The following is a 25,526-nucleotide window of genomic DNA, read 5'->3' as shown; positions in this document are numbered from 1 at the left end:
CTGCAACCCTATAGGTAGAACAACAATATGAACTAACCAGTATCCCCCGGAGCTCGTGTCTCTAGCTGCATATGTATCAGAAGATGGCCTAGTTGGCCATCAGTGGAAAGAGAGGCCCACTGATCATGCAAACTTTATATGCCTCAGTACAGGGGAATGCCAGGGCCCAGAAGTGGAAGTGGGTGGGTAGGGGAGTGGGGGGGAGAGTATGGGGGGCTTTTGGGATACCCCTGAAATGTAAATGAAGAAAATACCTAATAAAAATAAAAAAGAATAATGTAGTTAGTATGGTTTTCATAAAAATTTTCCATTTTCTATTGCACATATTCCTTTGGGAGAAGAGATAACAAACATTCAATATGTTTGAAAAAGCTGAGTGGCAACCTGCAAATATGTATGTGTGTTTGTGCATGTGTGTACATATATATATATATATATATATATATATATATATATATATACATATATGTGTGTGTGTTGGAATTACCCTACATAGAATAAATGTAGGTTGCCCAATTTAAAGCCCAATGCCAGATGCAGGGTCCTTTCCTTTAAGTTGTTGGTCAGTGGTGTCCTGGATTCTCTCAAACAATACAGGCTATTTTCATTGCTCTTAGTTTTCCAACTGAAAGTGACAGTAAGACCCCCACACAGTGGTCACAGAACACAGAGAAGTCAAGCTGGTATTTACTCAGGAAGCTTCCCTGCTGGCTAGCTTTCATAGTGTACGAATGTATCATGTGGGCTGCTGGGGGACACCAGAGTCACCAACATTCTTACTCATAATCTCTGAACACTGTGAACTGCAGTAATGACTGGTGTGATGACAAGCTATGCTCCAAGTACATGGATGCTGTGGGCAATAACCAGCTCTATGACAGTATTCAAGGCCAGTTCCATGGGAGGAACACATATGAGAGATACTATAAATCTTGCTTGAGAGCTCACAGGCCCCAGAAGTGAACCTACTGCTATTATTCCACCAAATGGACATATCAAACTGCCCTCTAAATTAGTATCTCTGTAAGTATAGATTACTGAAAATGTCAGACATCATCAGAGGAGGTTCTCTGTGCAGTAGATGATGGTTAATGTGGAGACTTACAACTGGTCAAAGGACAGAGAAAATTGTCAATGGACTGATCATCTCCAAAGGGGACATCGATACCACACCCTTCCACAAGGCTTAGGGACCTTCACAGTAGAAAAGGGAGATGGATTGTAAGAGTCAGAGATCAGGGAGGACCAGAGTGATACAGTGTCTACAGGACATGAAAGGACCACTCCACTCATGAACTCACATTCAACAAGTGCGTTGCCTGCATGAGATCTACACAAAATCAAGCCAGCCAGAATTCAACACGGTGGGAAGGGATTCACAAGCTCCCCATCTTAACTGAAGTGCTATGGACAGTTGATTGTTTCCAAGGAAAGGAGTACAGGTTTTCTTTAAGAGTGTGGTTCCTAGCTCAACCACACTCCAGTGAATGGCCCCACTCCCTAGCATATATGAGCTCCACAAATTGGAGTCATATGGTTTATTTTTTAAGTACATGAAGTGGGAGTATAGAGGTGTGGGTTGCTCCTCGGAGGGGTTAGAGAAAGAGTTGAGACTGAATATGACCAAAATCCATTGCCTGCAATTCTCAGAAATTAATAAAATATTTTTAAAATGTAGTCAAATCATGCCATACTTTTGCTTAAAGCCTTAGTGATGTCTAATTGTAGTTGGAGTAAAGTGGACAATTCTTACCATGACTTCACTGGTCTTGTCTCTAATCTACTGAGCCCTGTGCTGTTCTTGCATATACTTCTTGTCCTCCATTGTAAGTTGAATTCCCTGTCAGATCTCTTGGATTTGCCCCCTAGAACATTGTCCCAAGGACTCTTCTTTGCTGGTCATTTACCTTTCTTCAAGATCAATTACCACCTCTTCATAGAAATCTTTGCTCTAAAGGACTGTCTTTCCCAATTCCCCACAAAGCATTTTCTGTTTAGTTCATTCATATGATTTATCACAATCTGTGGTTATAATAGTCTTTATTATTTACTGGGTCATTGATCATCTACCTCTTTGGAATATAAGCTCGTAGAACATACACAGAAATATTAGTAATATGAGTGGAGAAGGGCATCTCAATGGAGACAGCATGGAAAATGATTACTTTTGTCAATGCTTAGGTCTTACCCTGAAGGAAAAACAGGGTGATAATGGAGAAGTACAAGGTATGTTGTACTGGGAAGTGTGGGAATGTGCATTGCCTGGCTCAGTGAGTTGCACTGAGTTAAGTTCACCGGGATGCTAGTTACAAAGAAGACTCTTGTGCCAGAACACAAACAGACGCCCATATACCACTGAGTGAGGAGGAGTATTGACGTTCTCCTGAAGGTAATGCAGAAGAAGTTAATGGCAATGCACTACGATCATTCTCTGCCCATAGAAGGCTAACATAGATCACCCTTAGTGTATCTCCTCACCATAACAGCAGACATAAAAAAGGGTGGAGACTCAGCACTCTCATGGTGAAAATGGATTGTACAGGGGTCAGCCTCACATGGACTGTCAAAGCCCATTAAGTCAGGGAGGAAGTCGCTGGATGGTGTATAGTATCCTGGCTAAGTGAGGTTGAATTCACTGAGGTTATGCTAACCTTAGATATTGAAGATTAACTGAGAATCACACCTGCTCAGACAGTCAAACACAGAGTAGTGGAAACTAGGTTTTTGGTTGTCAGAGAACAGAATTATAAAACACAGGGATGAATTCTGTAGTATTTAGATCGAAGCTACATTATCCATGGGCGTTCATATTTTTAATATGTAAAGTTAGATGTAGAAAAATAGATGTGTTCATGTCTACATAGCTTCATAAATGTCCCCATACGCATGCACAGACACACTGCACATATTACAAATATTCCCTAACTTCATCTGGTATCCAACTGGTTAGGAGCAACAACCAAAGAGCACTTTGGCGTCCAGCATTTCACATATGAAGGAAGCAAAGGTGATTGGGAAGATGGGTGAGTTTTCATATTTGAGACTAGAAAAGTATATACAAGCTAAGTCTAAAACATGAGAAAGTGTTCAAATAATGACAGAGAGACACATCAGAAGTAAACAAGAGCACTTGCCTTGGCAAGACCCTCAATCATTGAAATGTTAAAACAATGAGTGATGGATTGCAACTCACTGGACAAAATAAAAAGCCCATGGCTCTCTGAAGATAATAAAAATATTTTTAAAAGAACTGAATGATTTTAAAATGAGATAGTAGCATAATTTCAAAGTATCTTTTCATAAAATTTCAGATGTAAATGAGTAAGCAATTTCATAGTGGGAAAGCCTGGAAAATACCACTGTAATTACGTGATTATGGTGAAGATCATAACAACTAAGAGAAATCCAAGTTCAAGTCCACCTAGTACAACATAATAAAAAAAAAAGTCTTCCAGAGTCAGTACAACATAATAAACCACCTAGTACAACATAATAAAAAAAAAAGTCTTCTCTGGCTCTCTCTAATAAAGATTCATATCCTGGATTTAAGAAGAGAATATTGAATAAATTTAAGCAGAGAGCCACTCTGGCTGGCTCATTATCTATAAACAGGTAGAGGATTTCAAAAGTCAAGACAAGACTAGATCTTTGGATGGGATTCTGAGATTACATGTTAGTAATATGCCAAAGGCAATGGTGTGATTTTGATGATGAGTGTTTTAGTCAGAGATAAATATCTCACTTTTAAGGAGTAAGTCACTCCTTGTAGCTAATGAGACATCATGTCTGTGACAACTTAGAAATAGTTCCAAGAGAAGTCTTTGCATTGTATCTCCAACTTGGTTATAGCTTTAAAAATGTTTTAAAATACAAAACAACAAGAATCAATAGTAATATAAACGGTACTGTATGGGAAGTACAGAGGATAAATTAGAAGCAGACGAGAAAGAGAGAGCTAGGGGAGCTATTTCAGCAATAAAGTCTAAAGGCCTCAGACAGTTGCAGAGAGAGTAGAAGAGGGAGGTTTGAGTCATAGTTAGGAAGCAGAACTGACAGGCTTTGGTGGCTAATTAGATATAGAGAGTGGAGGGACGAGAGGAGCCTAGGGTGACTCAGATTTCCAGCTTGAGATTGACTAGTGCAAAAAGCATTGACATAAGCAAAGAGGAACAAAGTTTTAGAGACATGACGTTTTGATTCCTGGCAAGCAGAGATGAATCTCTTCTAAACCTCTGGGTTATTTGACCAAATGAGATGGGCCGTCCTCTCATTGTTAAGCTGAACATCTATTCTCTGGTTTCATAGTTCCATAAGAAATAACATTCTTGATCCATTTTCCCAGTCTTTACTTATTTTACTTACTTACTTCTAAAGAGATAGAGGTACTTAAATACATTTGGGGTATAAACTACGTAAACCCATAACCGCCTTCCTTTGCCTCCACTCTCCAGAGCAAGTCCACAAGTATAATGAGCATGTTGTCTGCTCTTTGGGATATGCTCTCTGCTCCTCTGTGGTAAAGACACCCTATAGGTTGTTCAGATATGGCCATGATTGGAATACACACTTGACTGGAGAGAAAAATTACAAGGCGATTCAGCCACCTACCTACAATGGCATTATGCATTTAGTTCTTAAAATGTTTTTAAAAAATCAAGATATTTGTTTCCTGTAACCTGTCACTCCCTTGCTTTGGAATATTGAAGATTGAGGTGGTTAATCTGTCTTTTAAACTCCAACAGTGTGCAGGTTTTGTTCTTCATTTAATCAGTAAAATAAAGTGTTTAAAACACAAGAAAATCAAGAAGAGGGAAAATCAACAGTGGATACTTCATTCCTCCTTAGAATTGGGAACAAAATACCCATGAAAGGAGTTACAGAGACAATCTTTGGAGCTAAGACGAAAGGATGGACTATCTAGAGACTACCCCACCCGGGAATCCATCCCATAATCAGCCACCAAACCCAGACACTATTGCATATGCCAGCAAAATTTTGCTGAAGGGACCCTGGTATAGCTGTCTCATATGAGGCTATGCCAGTGCCTGGCAAATACAGAAGTGGATGCTCACAGTCATCTATGTAAGATGGAACACAGAAGCTAGAGAAAGCACACAAGGAGCTGAAGGGGTGTGCAATCCTACAGGTGGAACAACAATATGAACTAACCAGTACCCCCAGAGCTCATGTCTCTATCTGCATATGTAGCAGAAGATGGCCTAGTCATCCATCACTGGGAAGAGAGACCCCTTGGTATTATAAACTTTATATGCCCCAGTACAGGGGAATGCCAGGGCCAAGAAGTGGGAGTGGATGGGTAGGGGAGCAGGGTGGGGGAGGGTATAGGAAACTTTCAGGATAGCATTTGAAATGTATATAAAGAAAATATCTAATAAAAAAAAGATAATCCATTCTAGCTACTTGTTTCTCAGTTTTAGACAGGTAACAAAAACTGATTTCAAACTCATTTTTCAACATAGCACAAAAACCCCCAACATACCAGGCCTGGAGAGATGACTTAGTAGTTAAAAATCACTGTGTGCTCCTCCAGAGGTCCTGAGTTCAATCCCTAGTAACCACATGGTGGCTCATAATGATCTATAGTGTGATTTGATGCCCTCTTCTAGCATGCAGGTGTACAAGGAGAGTACTCAGGTACATTAAATTAACAAATAAATAAACAAGTAAATAAACAAACCTTTAAAAATACAACACATATTTGTACCTCTCTTTATATGTAATATTGGAATCGTAATGGACCTATCTATATCACATGGTTGTTCCAAGGATTAAAGTATAGGCTGCATGCATAGCCCTCTGTAACATATTAATAAAGGATATAGCTGTTGCTGAGTCTGAGTGCTCTCTTTCTCAAGAGTGTGAAAGTCTGTAAGGCAAATAAAAGAAAAAAACCAAACCAGAATAAAATTGTTAAGATTGGTACTAAATATGCATATGAAATTCCTTAGATCATATTTCTTGAGTTGAGACGTGTGGCTCAACTATTTGTGAAGTACATCAATGAGTTTCCAGAGTCAGTAGTGGGGAAAGAGTCTGAAAAAATCTCCTTTGGTGAGAAACTTTAACCACAGACACATCTCTCATATAGTTGACCATGAAAACCTTTCTACTAAGAGCATTTCTCATAGAATAAAGAGTGCTAAATAATAGGGTGTTTGACTAAGAGGAGGATAAGCCAGGCAGTGGTGCTACATGCCTTTAATCCCAGCACTAAGGATGCAGAGGCAGGCGGATCTCTATGAGTACAAGGCCAGCCTGATCTACAGTGAGTTCCAGGATCGCCCGGGCTTCACAGAGAAACCCTGTTTTAAAAACAAATGAACAAACAAGCAAGCAAACAAATAAAAAAAAAAGGAAGAGGGTAGACTCCTGGTTTAATATGATACCTTAATTTATTGGAAGCTCTGATGGTAAATTCTACACTGCATTAAGTCAAAGGACTTCAAATACTTTGCTCTTCCTATCTTTCCTTTGTGGGACACACACATACACACTCATATACTAATTCACCTTTCACTCATCCTTGAATCTAAAATCCAATTTGAGTACTCTCTCAGCCGATAGTTTTCTCTGATATTTCTTTGATAGAATCCTCACCTCTGCTCACCTGAGTAATCCAAATAATACCGAACATAAATTATATATCAGGCAGTGGTTCGACAAGTTCAGGTTGCGGGTTTCATTTTTTTTATTATTATTATTAAATTAAGGACATATTTTCTAATTCTCAATGGAATGTCCACTGGAGTTGGAAAGAAATGTGACAAAAAATACAATGCTTGTTCAAAAGCAAAATGCTATGAGGCATTAAAAATGCTATAGCATACAGGAGGCAGAGAATGAAGTATAGCTACCTTATATTCAAGAGGGAAAGCATCGCTTATAAAGTAGCACTTGGGTAATGAGCTGAAGGAAGGATAACAATAAGCCATGACCGCGCCCATATAGATATTCCATACAATCAACAACTAATAGCAAAACCCTAAAGTAGGAGCTACTTGGCAATTCATGAAAGACAGCAGGACAGGACTGAAATGAGCTGAGGAGAGTGAATGCTGACAGCCTAAGTAAGACATTACGGAGAGAATGAAATTACCCGTGCTGTTATATACCTTTGCTTTGAAATGGAAGATCAATCTGGTGAATGTGACCGGATTTACATGACTGCCTGTTGACTTGTGAAAAGGCAAAAGGAACACAGTGATTAATGCCCAAACAACAAGACAGAAAGATTTTCCAAAGTTCCCAGATAAAAGATGTTAATGGCCAATCAGCCGCGAAAGTAACACAGGAAAGTAACACAGGGAAGAGAATAAGAAGGGCCTTGCTTAAAAAGTATATTTAAATAGCATGTTGATGCTGAATTAGAGAATATACATGAATTGAAATATGCTTATTGCCAGGCAGTGGTGGTGCACGCCTTTAATCTCAGCACTTGGGAGGCAGAGGCAGGAGGATTTCTGAGTTTGAGACCAGCCTGGTCCACAGAGTGAGTTCCAGGACAGCCAGGGCTACACAGAGAAACCCTGTCTTGAAAAACCACAAAAATAAATAAAGAAAGAAATATGCTTATTAAAGATATCACTAGTATACAATGAGTATATGCAATAAAAATACTCTAAAATGAATAGAGAGGGGGCTGACTTTGAAACTATTTGGTTTCAAGCTACCTTCTCATCCATAAAGATTCATAAGGATATTCTGAGCTTTTGGGCTAATATCCACTTATCAGTGAGTGCAGACCATGTGTGTTCTTTTGTGACTGGGTTACATCATTCAGGATGGTATTTTCTAGTTCCATCCATTTGCTGAAGAATTTCATGAATCCTTTGTTTTAATAGCTGAGTACCCAAGATACAATTCACAAACCATAGGAAGCTCAAGAGAAAGGAAGACCAAAGTGTGGGTGTTTCGATCCTTCTTAGAAGGGGGAACAAAATACTCATGGGAGCAAATACGGAGACAAAGTATGGAGCAGAGACTGAAGGAAAGGCCATCCAGAGACCTGGGGATCTATCCCATATACAGTCACCAAATGCAGACACTATTGTGGATGCCAAGAAGTGCATGCTGACAGTCTGGTATAGCTGTCCCTTGAGAAGCTCTGCCAGAGCCTGGCATATACAGAGGTGGATGCTCACAGTCAACAATTGAACTGATCACAGGGTCCCCAGTGGAGGAGTTAGAGAGAGGACTGAAGGAGCTGAAGGGGTATGCAACCCCATAGGAAGAACAACAATATCAACCAACCAGACCTCCCACGGTCTAAACCACCAACCAAGGAGTATACAATGAGAGACCCATGGCTCCAGACACATATGTAGCAGAGGATGGCCTTGTCGGGCATCAATGGGAGAAGAAGCCCTTGATATTGTGAAGGCTCGATGCCCCAGTGTAGGGGAATGTGAGAGCAGGGAGGCAGGAGTGGGTGGGTGGGTGGGTGGGTGGAGGGAAAACCCTCATAGAAGCAGTAGGAGTGGGATGGGATAGGGGGTTTCCTGGGAGTGGGGAATCAGGAAAGGGGATAACATTTGAAATGTAAATAAATAAAATATTCAATAAAAAAGGATTCACAAGGATACTACAGCATTTTTGCTCATGAGGGCAATATTAAGTTGATATTTAGTATATTAAAATCAATACTGGGCTATGTATATAATGTACATGCACAGATGAACATTCCATTAGTCACCAGAGGCTACACATACTATATAGCTTCTATAGCTTCTGAAAAACTTGGCAGTCATGGAAAAAAAAAGCAAATCACTGTTGTACTAAAGGAAAGTAGTTATGACATCACAGACTTTGAGAGTGTTACAGACGACCAAGCAAGCTGAAGCCCATGCTGGGAGCTGACTTCTGAGACAGTGATCTGTTGGACTGAATATGGGATGTAGAGGAAGAAATGAATGATGGTGGGAAGTTTTACAGATGTGGTGCGACTAATATGAAGCTTAACACTGTTTTCTTTAAAAGCTTGTTGGGCAGCCCACTAGTATTTAGCGGTGCCTTTAGAACACGAGGCTGGAGTTCAGCGAGGTGGTGAGGGTTAGATATGTAAACTCAGAGCATTCCATAGCTTTTCAGGTTGGACATGAGGTGAGAGTACATGTGGGATGGAGAAGAAAGGGGCTCCAAGGATGACTCCAAGGAGCTTGAGCAATGGATTCCATTAATGAAATTCAAAAAAGCTCCCTTAGTGCACAGGCTCCCAATGCATTAAAGGGTTTCTTAGGGTGCAATCTATATTTTAGTCTTTGTCACATTAAAAATCATTACTTAATCTGCCCAGCATATGGTCAGTATTCAAATATGTTTAGCAAATGAATTAGTCAAGAATAGTGCATACTGGGATTCTTTCATTGCTGAATTCTGGGACTTTCTAAATTGGCATAGAAAATGATTCGCTTCAGGTTCCTATATTAGGTTTACTATTCACTGAGTCGTCACATTAGTTCATGTGACTGTAGTGGCAAAAGTAATTGGAAACTTTACAATTTAACTAGAGCAATCAACAAGTTACCTAACAGGAAAGATGGAATTAGATTTAAAATTATAGTCTGCCACCTGTGACATTAAAGAAATAATGACAACCCTACTTTCTAGACATTTTACCTTTTTCAAGGAAAAATTTCCTAGAAAACTCTGTCATCTATGCAGACAACCTAGAGAGGTGCTCTAGGGTAAAGGCATGTCAAAAAGAGAAAAAAAAAGCCATCCAGTGACATCTTTATACACATTGAAAGAAGAACCGTGAATAGGAGAAAAACTCAACGCTAATGCCATGGTGCAATCCATGGGAATCTGGATCATAGTAATTTAAGAAAGTAATTTGCTAAAATGCATGTTTTTAATCTGAGGAAGTATAAATAACAAATAGTTACCCTTTGGTTTTACTCAAACTCCCAGTTTCTGAGGTTCATACTTCATGAGGCTTTTGTATGCTAGTGTTGCTAAGAAATAAGATGCTGGACATCATGACCATTCCTCGTCAATGTTCTCTCTGGTAGATTTAGATGACCAAGAGAACTGAGAAAGGCTCTCAGATATGTACTCTAAAATCTGACGCTGTGATGTTTACAGCCAATATATTATTGATAGCTACTTCCCTGGCCCTCACGTTGCTGAACTACAAACAGAAGGTCAGAGAGGTTATGCAGAGGGTGTGTGATGGAACACACCCTCTATCAATTATAAGATAAAGGTACCAACAGGCAAAATTTTGAGTGGTCCTCCATGAGTTTCCTCTATATAACCTACCTTGGAAAACTGGGTTAAACATACACACAGATAGTTTCCAACTTGCAATGGTTTGAATGAACAACTTCTGAATTTTTTGAATGGCATAAATCACCCATTAGAAACCATAGCTAGAATTTTGAAACTTCATCTATTTCCAAACAGTGATGTACGCGATGACCCTCTCTCAAGAGACCAGGATGTGGCAGCAGGTCACAGGTCTGAGTCAGTTACTTACGCATGCCTCCTGCTAAGCTGTATCGTTTCCTAGGCTCGATGTAGTCAGTGAAGTTTTGATTTCTATTTTCCATTTAAAGGGGGTTATCAGTCTGTACCACACTGTAAGGCCAGGACCTTGTGTGCTAGCCTTCAGATGAATTTAATTGGTTTTGGATGGAGCTTAACTATTTTTTTTAGAAAAGCTCCTTAGGAAATCCTAATTTGTGGAGAATTGCTGATGGATTGGTATGTCCAACTGACTTCTTTTTTTCCCACTTTTTCTTTCCAAATTTTACCTCTGATTATTAGGTTAATGTTGATTGGCAACCATCTTTTCTAGCCCAGCTTTTGTTTTAAGACTTCAAACAAAGGACACAACCTCTGTGTTTCCCTCCTTTGGGCTATAAACTTTGGCCATCCATGTTTCTGCTCATCTTTCTTTTTCCAGTCCATTATTCTCCTCTCAAACTTCATCCCTCTGGAATATGAATGCACAACCTTGATCATTTTCTCCCCAATGAGCTAATTAACATTAATAGAAAGATTATTGACATTGGGGATTCAGAGTTCTTCCAGTCAGTGGCTGTGTCACATTGAGAAAATTATTTAACCTCTCTAAGACTCAGGCCCAATTACTAAAATAAAGAAAAAGTAGCATTTTCTCATAGCATTTTATGAAAAATAAATGAAATATATGCTCTATATATAATAGGAATGGTTTAATATTCAATAATAAACATTTGGAGACTGCTCTTTTGAAGACCTTTTGTTCTTTTGATCTTTTTGGTCTAATTCATTGCAATATTCTGTTTTCCCCCAGTTATATGACTTGGCTTTTTACATGCCCACTCTTGCTTTTAATTTTAAGATTGAACATATGCATTCCATAACCCTACAGTGCCAAGGGAAATATTATTCTAGACTTGGCAAGAGTTTTCTATAATCTTGGTTCAGGATTCTATTAAATAATGGCAGAAGGAGATGACATTTAAGATAGTTATTAAACCAACTTGTTAGCTTGCTAAGAACACACAAATTCTAGCAGAATATCCTTTAGGTTGACATGTCACCTAATCTAACCAGAGTCCCCTCTGTTCAAGTCTATCTTTCTCTCTCTCAATATAGTTCCCAAACACTATTCAGTCTCTCCAAATTATTCTTCATTCTTGATACCCTTATATCTTTGATAGCAAAGCATCTGTCTACCATGGATACTTTATCCAGGGTCTCATCTGCATTCAGCACGACAGAAATAAAATAACACATTATTTTTTTGAGCAATCACTATTATATAAGTGCAAAGTTATATTAACATGGATTTTCTTAAGGATGTAAAATATGTGATGGAGACGTAGTTCAGTAAAAGAACTCATGACCAATAAGCCCAAGACCTTGCACTCAAAACCTAACACTTGAAAACAAAGAAATCCTGAAAGATGTTTGGTATGACATGAAGACGAGAGGGGAAATTATATGCTTATCACATACAGACAAAAATAGTTGGAAAAGCTGTTACTGGACCACCAACCAAAGAATACACATGGAGGGACTCATGGCTCTGGCCGCATATGTGGCAGAGGATGGCCTTGTTGGACATAAGTTGGAGGAGAGGCTCTTTGGGCCTGAGGCTGTTTGATGCCCCAGTGTAGGGGAATGCCAGGAAGGAAAGACAGGAGTGGGTGGATGGGTGGGGGAGTACCCTCATTGAGGCAGGGGTGGAGTGATGGTATAGGGGGTCTCCAAAGGGGAGACCTGGAAACGGGAAACATTTGAAATGTAAATAAAGAAAATATCCAATTAAAAAAAATTCTCAACAAGCCAGGAGTAAAGTCATCCCTTAACAAAAGTTCATGCTACCATTCATGTTGACACAATAAATTCTTTCTCCCAAAGGTAGAAAACAAGGCAGAGATTTTTAGAGTTGCCACATCATCATATGATTTCTACTAGAGTCATAATTAGAAGAAAAGGAAGAAGTGGCATGAATTTTATAAAAGCAAAGGTGAACTGTCATTATCCTAAATTGACATCAGAGAGCCCTGTGGAAAGCACTGTTTATACAAGCAAAACGTAGGCCCTCTGCACATATGTTACAGCTGTGCAGCTTGGTGTTTTGGGGGACTCCTAAGAGTGGGAGCATGGGCTGTCTCTGATTTTTCTGCTGCCTTTGGGACTTTCCTACTACTTGGATGCCCTGTCCAGCCTTAATACAAAGGGAGGTGCCCAGTCTTACTGCAACTCGCTATGATAGATTTGGGTGATATCAATGTGGAAGCCTGCCCTTTTCCAGAAGATAAACAGAGGAGTGGATGTTGGGGAACCAAAGGGAGTTGTGGTGGAGGTACTGGGAGGAGAGGAGGGAGGGGAAACTGATGTCAGGATGTAAATGATAATAATAATAATAATATGTTGATGATGATAAAAGCAAAATCAACTATAACCTAACATACAACATAAAATTTAATTGATTTTTTAAGTACCAACAACATTTAGAAATAGTAAAAGTAGTTAAAATCTAAAAAATATTATTCCTCTTAGTGAGTAAAGTCTTTATCTTGGTAGTCAAAAACAAATCTTGACTCCTAATTAACATATAAGATAGCCTAAGTAGATTATAAACCTGATCTTAGATTAAACATGATAAAAAAAAACCTTCTAGAATAAAATGTAGGTGAATATATCATATACCAGACAAAAACAAGTAACTAGAAAAGAAAACTAAAATTATATTCATCAATAGTATAGGTAATAATGCGTAGCCAAATTAGAGACTGTAAGGGAATAGTCGCAATGCATGTGTCAGCCAATGGATCCAAATATTTGGGAGTTACAAGAGAACATATGCAATAGTACTCTCAACCAAAAATTAAAAAGTTGGAAAATTCCATTAAAAATGAAGAGAAGTATATACAATAGCCACAGAAAGGGCACTCAATGCCATTAGTCACCAGAAAAATTTAAACCATACTGACGAATCATTTCACATCCATAAGGTTGGCTAAAATAAAAATGATCATCAAGTTTAGCTGTAGAGAAACTAAAATTGTCATATATTGCTATTGGTGGCTATAAAATGTAGTGACTGCTTTAAGACTGTAGGAAAGTTAATTATAAAATTATCTACCTTAAGCTGAATCATCCAACTCATGTATCTACATGAAAACTTATTATAAAAAAAACATACAAGTGTATTCATGTGTAATCGTGAACAACACAACTCACAGCATGCATAAGACCTGTACAGCTCAAACTAGGTAAAAATTCTAATATGGAGTAGGAAGGGCTCCCATATCCCTACCACTATGTCCCTATTGGCTGGAGGAGGGAGATCACTTTTCTCTGGAGGGTGAGCACTAGTAGGTTGCCCATGCTCCAATGGATGACACCACACACTCATGCATATATGAGCAGCAACAATTAGACTCAGTGTTATTTTATTTATTTATGTGTGTGTGTGTGTGGGAAATTGGGAAGAAGATATATTGGGGGATTAAGAGAGTTGTTTGGGGGAAGGAAGCAGGAAATGGATCTCATCAAGAAACATTGTACACAATTTTCGACGAATAAAATTTAAAGGCAGAACAACTACAACAAAACAACAAACAAGCTAAACCAAGCTCTAATCAACAGGAAAGCAAAGAAACAAATTGCAGTATATTAATCCAATGGAATACTATTCATTTAGAAAAAAAAAACAGTAATTTGGGTGAATTTCAAAAGGATTCCATTTATATAAAATCTAATAATAGATTATTTTAATCTGCAGCATGAAACCAACATGAGACAGAAATGAGGGAGATTTCCTGGTAAGGGTCAGGAGGAATCTCTGGAGTGACGGCTGTTCTCCTTTCTGCTTTGAGCAAGATTACACCCACAGGTACAACAGACTAAGTGTGAATCTGTTCACTTATGATCTGTGCATTTTATTGGAAGGGTTGTAAGGCTTTTACCATGAAACATTGAAAAAATAAAAACATTTTACTTCTTTTACTTAACACCCTCCAAGGTCATATGTGTCATCAACATGACATGATTTTCTTCATTTGTATGGTTGGATGCTGCTCTACCATGTGCATAGACATTTTTTTTCTATCCATTTCACTCACTGAATGAATCCTTAGGTTGATTCTCTACATTGGCTATTTAGACTAACATTGCCATAGCATGGAACACAGATCTCTCATTACCCTACTGACTTTAGATCTACACCCAGTCAGAGAGCTGCCAAAGCATATGGTAAGTTCTCTTATTTGGTACTCAAAATTTTAGCTTCCAAGGAGCCTCCACACAGATCTCTATAATAGCTACATTAATTTACACTTCTACTCACACTGTACAAGAGTTCAGGTTATCTTTGCCAATGCTTATCATTCCCACCCTTTCTGATAATAGCCAATTTTAAAGGAATAAGGTGGTATCTGATTATGATTTTAATTCGCATTTCCCTGACAATTAGTGATGTCAAGCCAGACACAGAAAGGTAACTGTTGTACAATTTCACTTTTCTATGGAATACAAGAATAAATAATCTCACAGATATACAGATCAGAATAGTGGGTACCAGTGGCCAGGGATAAAATAGTATTGAAAGATGCTAATCACAGATAAATATTTATGGTTAGATAGAAGTAAGTTCAAGAAAGCTATCTAGACCATGGTGACTATGTAAGTGGTAACATATTGGATACGCAATGCTAAGGGAGAGGATGCTAAATGTTCTTAACGCAAAATGATGGAAGGGAAGGCATTTATTATTTGGTTTTCTACCTCACAAAGTATGTATTCGTCTAAATGTACTACTGTAGATTATAAATACATACAATTTTATACATCAGTTTAGGAACAAAAAGTCAAATTTAAGCAATATGTAATTATTTAGTGGAAAGAAAATTGGCATGTCAATGCACCCACTTAATTTTTCAAAAGGTTTTTCTTTCCCAAGTATTTTTAAGTGTAAAAATCATTCATTCTATTCTTTTCAGGTAGAAGTCTGTGGGTTATTCTAAACAGAAAAACTCAGCCCTGTAGGTTAATATTTTCGAGAGAAACAAAGAGAAGCCAGTACCATATAAATATTTCAGTTCTTATTAATTAAAAATAGGATGTTTCACAATCTGGAGGCTTTTAAGACATGAAAGGACCCAAAGAAATGTAGGTGAGGAGATCAAACAGGACTGTAAAACCAGCAGCTGCGACTTAGGTAGTTAATAAACACGCAGAGCAAAAACAACTTCAACTCTGGAAAGTCTGAGGCTTGCAGGTAATTAACATGCTAATCAGAACACTTGCAATGCTGTGTCTCTCTCTCTCTCTGGAAGCAAGGGTTCCATGGTAGCAAAGGATTCTCTCCATGTAGACATAGAATCCAGACTTAGCTGGGTAAAGATATGCATGAAGCCAAGGAAATAAGTGGTCTAGCTCCTGCTACCTAAGGACATCCATTTTCCGTGAATAGGCTCAAGTTTACCCTCCAGCTCACATGTTCACATATTCCTCCCATGGTCAAAGAATGCACAAGAAAGGAAATACAAATTGATAATGTTTGTGTCTTAGTCATGGTTTCTATTCCTGCACAAACATCATGACCAAGAAGCAAGTTGGGGAGGAAAGGGCTTATTCAGCTTACATTTCCATACTGCTGTTCATCACCAAGGAAGTCAGGACTGGAACTCAAGCAGGTCAGAAAGCAGGAGCTGATGCAGAGGCCATGGAGGGATGTTCTTTACTGGCTTGCTTCCCTTGGCTTGCTCAGCCTGCTCTCTTATAGAACCCAAGACTGCCAGCCCAGGCATGGTCCCATCCACAAGAGGCCCTTCCCCCTTGATCACTAATTGAGAAAATGCCCCACAGCTGGATCTCATGGAAGCATTTCCCCAACTGAAACTCCTTTCTGTGATAACTCCAGCTTGTGTCAAGTTGACACACAAAACCAGCCAGTATAGTTTGTATAATCCTTTAATTTTAAAGCTTATTTATTTATTGATTTGTGTGTGTGTGTGTGTGTGTGTGTGTGTATGTGCACATGTGTGTGTGTGGGGGGGTATGGATGTGCATGTGCCATGATGTGCATGTGGGGGTCAGAAGACAACTTTTGGGAATCAATTCCTTCTACCATCTGAGAACTGAATCAAAGGTCTCTCACCTCTAGTTTTAAAAGTGTAACTCTACCTCAACTATGTTGTTGATTTATTATTTGTGCTAAGAATGTAGTTCAGTGGTAGAACCATTTCATACTATGAACTAGGCCCATGCCTTTGATTTCTCACTTTAAAAAATTGTGTTAGTAAATGGATGCAAAGTGCTTAAATACCCAAGAGTGATTCTAACCAGATTTCTTATATTTCCAGACACAAACCTAAAATCACAAGTACTTATAATATAGGTACTTATACAAGCTAGCCAATAATTATCTTTTCTTTAGAACAATATTTCATCCCTGACTATGGCTATTTGAATGCACACTGAAGACTTCTGTTCCACCATCTATCCATCATCCTTGCATAGCTTCTGGTTTCCAAACCCTGTCTTGAAACTAGCAGTCCTTCATTAAATTTGATGTTGACTATAGGCTTGCTGTGTATTGCTTTTTTTGTTTTTATGTTTAGGCATGCCCTTTGTATCCCTGATCTCCAGAATATTTATCATGAAGGGATGTTGGGTTTTGTCAAAGACTTTTTCTGCATATTAAGAGATGATCATAATTTTTTCTTTCAGTTGGTTTATATGGTGGATTATATTTATTGATTTCTGTATCTTAAACTATCAGTGTATCTCTTAGATGAAGTTTACTTGACCACATAATAGATGATCTTTTTGATGTGTTCTTGGATTCCTTTTGCAAATATTTTATTGGGCAATTCTGAATCTATGTTCTTAAGTATTCCCTTATATATAATAGCCAGAAACTGGAAACAACCTAGATATCCCTCAACAGAAAACTGAGACAGAAAATATGGTACATTTTCACAATGGATTATCACTTAGCTGTTAAAAAAATATAAAATTTTCAGGCAAATAGATGGAACTAAAAAATATCCTGAGTAAGGTAACTCAGACCTAGAAAGATAAATATGGCATGTATTCACTTATACATGGATATTATCCATTAAATAACTGATAACCAACCTACAATCTATAGACCTAGAGAGGTTAGCTATAGAGGAAGGACTAGAGGGAGAACACATGAATTGAATCACCCTGGGAGAGGGAAATAGAGTAGATTTTACAGAGGGACTGAGGGCAAGTGGGGATGGGAACAAGAGGATCAGGTAAGGAGGAAAGGGAAGGGGAGAAGACAGCTAGAATTGAGAGGCATTTAAGGGATGATATATGGAAACCTAGTGCAGTGGAAATGTCCTAAGATATATGAAGGTCATCCTAATGAGATCTCCTAATACTGAGGGATACAGAATCCCAACCAGCCAGCTCTTGTCACTAAACAAAGCTTCAGGACTGAGTTGAATTTAATTGAATTGTTGGTCTAAAGGTCCATGAAAAAATCCTCAAACCCAGGTTGCTGCTAAGACAGTGAGTTTCTCTCTCCAAATTGACAGTGAGGTCTCATTACCAAAGATAACACCCACACAATTCACTGCACATGGAAAATCCAGCTGGTGCCTATGTAGAACCCTCTGGACCCTGTGCTGTAGTGCCTTTGGATCAGAAAGGTACTCTGCAGGCTACCAAAACAGAAATGTAAACACCAGCTCAGCCCCCAAACCTCTAACATACAACCCGCCCTGCCTGCAAGATATACTAGGCACTGGTGGCATAGAACTTGTGGGAGTAGCCAACCAATGTCTGATTTGGTGTAAGGTCTACTTCACAAGATGGAACCCATACCCAACCCTGTTTGGGTGACCAAGTACCAGAGATTAGATAGCCCAGAGACCTAGGGTCAAAACAAACACTACTGGTCTAAAAAACAGTATCATAAAATGACTCTTAAGGATATTCTACTATACTTATAGATCAGTGCTTTGCTCGGCAATCATCAGAGAAAATTCTTCCTCCTGCAGATAAGACACATGCAGAGACCCACAGCCAGACATTACAAAGAGAAAGGCCTTGGAACACATAGCCCCAAATGGGATGTCGCCATCAAATCCCTCCCCTCAGATTTCAGGGCGGCAGAAAGAGTGTTAGATTCTCCAAAGAGAATGGAGAGACACCAGGAGAACAAGCCCTCTAAGTCAACCAGCAAAACTCATATAAACTTACAGTAGCTGAAGCAGAGTGCACGGGGCCTACACATACATGTCCATGTTCACGTGAACATAACATATATAAAATATCTTAGTCTAGTATTCTTAGGGACTCCTGAGAGTGTGAAAGAGTGGATCTTTGATTCTTTTGTCTTCTCTTGGGTTCTTTTCCTTCTGTTCATTTGTCTTGTCCAGCCCTGATAGTTTCTGTTTTATCTTTTATTTCATTTTAGCATGCTTGGTTGTTCTCTTAGAAGCCTGTTCTTTTCTAATGAGAAAGGAGGAGAGGAGGGAGAGGAAACTATAATCAGGATATATTATGAGAGGAGAATTTATTTTCAGTAAAAGGAAAAAAATGAGAAAAAGAGAATAGAAATGAACAATCTTAACCCATTATTCTTTCATGATTATGTCCATGTGAATTTTATACTTCTGTCTACAATGAATGAGGACCAATGAGCCCCAGGAATCACAAGGGGAACAGAACAGGAGTAGAGTCAAGGTGCTATTTCTGCTAGCTCTAGTTTTCTTCCAAGTTTTTCAATATCCCATCCTGAACTAATAAGTAGAGATTATTTTTTTTTTCGAAACAAGGTTTTACTGTGTAGTTCATGCTGGTCTGAAATTTACTAGGCTATCCATGACCTCAGATCCTTCTGCCTCTCAAGTACTGGGATTAAAGGTGTGTGCCACCCATGCCTGGTAAAAGTTTTGGATTTTGTTTACTTTTCACTAAAAGATAATTATAGCACTTTTTCCTTTGTCCCTCCAACCTTCCCATAATCTCTGTTAAGCTCCCTGAAATCTATCTCCTCTTTTTGCATAATTATTGTTGTAACACACTGTGTGTGTGTGTGTGTGTGTGTGTGTTTGTATCTGTATACAATGTGCTGCTTCCACATCTTGTTGCTTACATGTAAATCATTTCAGGGTGGATCACTTGGTATTGGATAACTAACTAGGGGTCTAATCCCTGGAGAAGACTAATTCTTCCTCTCTTTTGGTGGAGAATCCTTACCCAGTATCTCTCAGGAATCTGTTTTTCATTCAGGAATGAATAAGAAAATTTAAATTACATGATTCATATCATTATTAAAAATAACATATTTAATAATGCATTTTAATAACATATGTTGGACAGCATCTTATATATATGCATAAGAACAAATGGTTTTAATGTAAGTGCTGGAATTGTGTTAAGTACACAGCCATACCAAAGCCCTCGGATAGAGACTGAGAAGCTGTGAGCACAAGTGTGGTAACCACCATCAGAATCCGGGGGTTTGGTGTTTGTTGCCTCGATCAAGTAGACTGAGGTAGGATGCTTGAAAACATTTTCTTACTCTGCAGACTGAGGTATTATAACGTTACTTGTGCCTAAACAATGCTACATGTGTACATTAGGTTGTCAAAAAGATGACTCACACCGTTTCCTGAGGAGATTTTAATCACTGAATAGGACTGGATGAAATAGCTATTATAGTAAAAGAAATCAAAGGAGCTCCCTAGAAGGTAGCCAGTTTCAACCCATTAAAACCCCAGTATCTTTTAACTTCAGCCTAAAACTTCCCTGGGGATCAATGATGTTATACAAAAGCCTTCTACAAACTACACTGGGATATGAAGTTGAAATGCTATTGAGAATGAGACTGTCATAAAATAATCTAAAGCAAGTTATAAGAAAGAATGCTACTTATTAAAGCAATTGTTGCTTGCATAGTCTTAGATATGACTGCACTGCAGACTGGCTTCTGGGTCTATTCATGTTCTGTGTCTCAGTGATACAGAAAGGCATTGATTGGATCCTAAGTTCCCCCTCTCTTGGATTTTATGAAGCCCATTCAGAAAGAGCCAGGTTGAGAACACCACCAATTCCATGTTCTAGGTCCATCTGTTGGCAAAAATATAATGCAAACAGCTTTGTAAGTGCTATTTTCAATGAAATATCACAGAACAGCTTGTCCCAATGATATTTCTAAAGCTTGCCTGCAAACCGCCTACTGGGAAATCCAACAGAAAGAGAAGGGGGATGAGAGGGAAAAACATTCAGGCAAGTGACAGGAATGGGAAAAAGAACAAAAGGTAAAGGCAGATTACCAACACTGTGAACCCCGGAGGACAATAAAGAGAGTGGGTAGTATGGTACCCAACACAGGGATGGAGCAACGGAGAGCAACTGCATCAGCTCACTGGGGTTGGGGATAGAAAAATCAACACAAACAGTGTGCCCACAGAAAGCTTCAGAACACAGTAGCAGCTCAACAACCACAGCCTCATAAATGCTCAGAGGAAAATGTGAAACAGCCATTTTTCTAGGCTTCATTGAATCCCTCTCATAATATAAAAGTTCATTTTCCAAGAGCTAATAGAGAGTGCAGTGTCTATTATGAACTTCCTAGGAAGCAAACAGCCTATTTGGAATCTCTTTCTCTTAATGTAAAAAATCTATTCTATATTACATAATAGCCCCAGCATTGAAGTACAGTGTTTTACACGTATTAGTTCAGAACCAAGCAACACAGCGTTACAGAGCAGGCAATGTCATCCTGGGTACTTACTTACCTGAGGCCGGATAACTTTTACGATATTTTTTAGGGCAGTGTCGGGGGATGGAGGTGAGCAGTCAGGTGTTGGGCCTGTAGAGCTGTTTCTATGGTGACTAGTTCCTGGAGCAGTAATTGCTACCTCAGAGGCATTATCTGTGAATAAAAATAGAACTGCCATGAACTTAATCAGTCAGTTTACCCCTCAAGACTTGAAATTATTTTCATGAACATGAGTTGATATTTCAACTTAAAGCTGATATCAATTATAATATCATAATTAAGACTAGGCTCAGTGGTATGTGTTTTTTTTTAATACTGATTGTTCTATTTTCCTTCAAGATGGTGAATATAATGCTTGCAGTGTAATTCCTGAATGAATGAGCAATATTCAGTTTATTATAATGACATCATCCTCCACAGTCCCTAAGACCACCATCATCACTATCTGAAAGGTCATCTCCTCATTTGAAAATTAATATAGTTTTGAAATATGACAAAGCTGGCCAACAATTTCCAATCTTTCTATTGAAAGCGCATTTTTATTACGTAGGAATTTCATATCCACTTGATTCCTAAAACTCAAACTCAAGCCCCTAAGATAACTTTGCCCAGATAGCCCAAGATCACAGAACTTTAATTAAAAATCAAACCTGACATTTGTATAGGACATAAACAAACAATTTTATCCCTAGAAGGAAATCATATAAAACACTATGTTCAAAATTAAAATGAATGAAATTTCAGGATCTAAATGAACTTCCCTGATGTTTTTTTGCATTTGGGAGGGGGGAGAATAAAAACTTTTAAAAGAATAACTTGGAATTCTGCATTTCCCTTTTTACTATAAACCCAAATAAAATAATATCCTAGGAACAGTTTAGAAATATGTGAAACTCTTTGAAATGGATAGAAAATAATATAATATTGGTTAGCACAACAGGAAGTTTATCTGCTTAATAATAAACCACAATCTTTCATAGTTTTGAATAAAAATTTTCTGCAAATGTGAATCCGCAAGATGTTCACTTCTGTTATGCTTTCAGTTCTGTCCCAATAATTTTATGTCCCATACATATGAACTGATGCAAATTAGACTAAGACTGTATTTACTATAGATAAACATGTTTCTCTGTTCTATGATCATGGCTTACAATCCCAAGTAAAAAGGAATAATTTATGAAGATACTTTTGTTCATAAAAAGAAAGGATATGAATCCCCCTAAAACTGTGTCCATCAGATAAAATTACATTGCAGAGCCTTGGGAGATGGTTTAGTCAGTAAAGTGCTTGCTGCTTATGCAGGAGGATTTGACCTCAGATCACTAACATCCCTGTAACAGCTGGGGTAATGGCATGCATCTGTAATCCCTGCCCTGGGGGGAAAAACAAAGGGTCCCTGTAGATCACTCACCAACCAACTTAGCCAGAAAAAAGAGATTCAGGCTCAGTAAGAGACCATGTATCAAAAAGGAAAGAGGAAATTGATTAAGGGGGAAACCAGAAGAGAATCTCTGGTCTTAACATACATGTATGTGTGCATATGAGCATATATCACTTGCACACATCTGCATAAGCACACGCACAACAATCTCTCTCTCTCTCTCTCTCTCTCTCTCTCTCTCTCTCTCACACACACACACACACACACACACACACACACTGTAGTCTCACTGGGGAATAATGAGACAAAAAATTCAAATGTGGCACATTTAGATAAAATGGTCATTCAGTTAAAAAAAAAAAAAAAACCTTGAATTTTCCAGAGCACATTTCTTCTCTTCTCTTTTACTTATTTACATTCCAGTAGCTGCCCCCTCTCAGTCCCCCTTTCCACAGTTCCTCATCCCATTCCCCCTCCCCTGAGAGGGTGTTCCCCCCCATACCTCCCCCTTCCCTGGGGTCTCATGTCTCTTGAGGATTAAGCACATCTTCTCCCACTGACCAGGAAGACCTCTGCTATATATTTGTGCAGGGACCTTGGACCTCTGTATGATCCAGAGCACATTTCTTAAATTTAATAGATGCTGTGAATTTGCTGGCATCCCAGGATAAGTGGAATAATATTCTGAGTAGATAAACATTGAAATCAAAAATCATTATTTAGCAGGATAAGAGCAAGTTGTTCTGATTCTCTCCTTTCAGCTTTCATTCTTACCATTCACTCAACCATACAAAAACAAAAAACAACAACAATCCCCCCCCCAAAAAAAAAAAACTAAACCAAACCAAACCAAACCAAAAATGGGTCAGGGACAGCTATGTGTCAAGCATTATGCTATATCATAAAGATAGATGTAAAAGAGTCTTGCCAGGGTCTGTGGAAAGAATGGGCAAATAGGCAAAACACAGAGGACTTTTAGAGCAGAGAAAGTATCCTGTAGGTATAATGTGGGTGGATACATCTCATTATATACGCATCTACACCAAAGATGTGCAGCTCCAAAGGTAAGCCCTACACTAAACTGCAAACTCTGCAATGCAGGCTCATCATTTACTGCAAATGCTCCATTCCAGTGAGGGATGCTGAGAGTGGATGAGACACATACACAGGGGAACTATGGGAATTTCCTGTATTAGTGAGGGATGCTGAGAGTGGGTGAGACACACACACAGGGAAACTATGGGAGTTTCCTGTATTAGTGAGGGATGCTGAGAGTGGGTGTGAGACACACACACAGGGGAACTATGGGAGTTTCCTGTATTACAATGAGGGATGCTGAGAATGGGTGAGACAAAAACACAGGGAACTATGGGAGTTTCCTGTATTACAATGAGGGATGCTGAGAATGGGTGAGACACACACACAGGGAACTATGGGAGTTTCCTGTATTCCAGTGAGGAATGCTGAGCATGGATGTGAGACACACACACAGGGAACTATGGGAGTTTCCTGTATTCCAGTGAGGAATGCTGAGCTTGGGTGTGAGAAGCACACACAAGGAACTATGGGAGTTTCCTGTATTCCAGTGAGGAATGCTGAGAGTGGGTGAGACACACACACACAGGGGAACTAGTTTCCTGTGGATCTATTCAGTGTAGTCTAAAACATCAGTTTTGCCAATAGATATTTTTTCATTACAAAAATAATTCTGTGATGTATTGAATATGTATAGAAAAAGAAAGAAATCAAAGATGACTAAGGTCCTAGCCTGAAGTCCTAAGAGTATGCAGCTGGTATCCATAGCCATGAGCAAGGCTGTTTAGACATTCTCTCCTTTCTTTATTGCTTCCAATACTGCTTCTGCCCTTTTTCTGGTGCCTTTTAGACTCCAATGAAATAATATTAGCTAGAATGCTTAGCATTATCATTATTAGTATTACTAATTCATTCTCTGTGTGTTATTGTTCATGCTGTCTCTGTATTGCACTCAGAATAGCTTCTTATATTTATTTTCCAGATAATTTTTTCTTTCTTCAGCTGTACCTAGGGCACTGACAAACTACTAATTTCAACTATACTTTTAAATTCTAAGTCTCCTAGTTATTTATTACTAAACATCTAATATTAGGGATATTACTAAATATCCCTAATATTGTTAATATTGTTCTGCTCCCATCTTTTAAGGTTGGCTTTTATTTACTTGAAAATGGCAAGTATACATTGCTTTAGTGTATGTGTTTAGGTAGAGTTTTTAAATATTTTAATTTGGCATGTAATAACTGTACACATTTATATGGTCCACAGTGATATTTCAGTATCCCTGGACAATGGGCACTGACTGGATAATTAGCTCATGAATCATTGCAGGCACTCATCACTTCTTCACACCAAGGAAAGTGAACAGATGCCTGGGGATAGATGAACAGGACAAAGAACATGTTTTAAAAAGTCCATGTCTGCCACACGAAGACCTACAGAGTCAACTAACCTGGGCCCATAGGGGCTCACAGAAATTGAACCCAACCAAATATCATGTAGGGGCTGGACCTAGGCCCCCTGCACATTTGTAGCAGATGTAGTCTTCATGTGGGTCCCCTAACAATTGGAGCAGTGCTGTCTCTGACTCAAGGTGGCCTGCTATTGAATTTCCTTCCCCTAGCTGGACTGCCTGGTTGGGCCTCAGTGTTAGAGGATGTACCTAGCCCTGCTGTGACTAGATGCCTTAAAGTGGGGTGGTACCCAAGGAGGGCTTCCCCTTCTCTGAGAAGAAGGGAAGGGAGCAATGGGGAGACAGATTTGTAAGGGCAGGGTGCTGAGAGGATACAGGGGTGCAATCAGAATGTAAAGTGAATTAAAAAAATCATGGGGGGGCAGCTGGGGCGCAGGGTCGGCTGACACTCGCCAGCTACCCACAAC

General features: G+C 38.8%; 1 protein-coding gene across 1 annotated transcript in view; it reads right to left on the bottom strand.

The window, feature by feature from the left end:
* The window catches only part of Anks1b (ankyrin repeat and sterile alpha motif domain containing 1B), a 1,052,697-nt gene that overhangs the window by 643,267 nt on the left and 383,904 nt on the right, over positions 1-25,526 (bottom strand). The window contains exon 12 of the mRNA XM_029482977.1: positions 21,246-21,382. Within this exon, the coding sequence (XP_029338837.1) occupies positions 21,246-21,382 (137 nt within the window). The remainder of the gene's footprint in view (positions 1-21,245; positions 21,383-25,526) is intronic.

This window comes from Mus caroli, chromosome 10 (genome assembly GCF_900094665.2).
Source record: "Mus caroli chromosome 10, CAROLI_EIJ_v1.1, whole genome shotgun sequence".
In the NCBI taxonomy this organism is placed as follows: domain Eukaryota; kingdom Metazoa; phylum Chordata; class Mammalia; order Rodentia; family Muridae; genus Mus; species Mus caroli.
The sequence above is the reverse complement of the archived record's forward strand: the minus strand, read 5'-3'. Positions and strand labels throughout refer to the sequence as shown.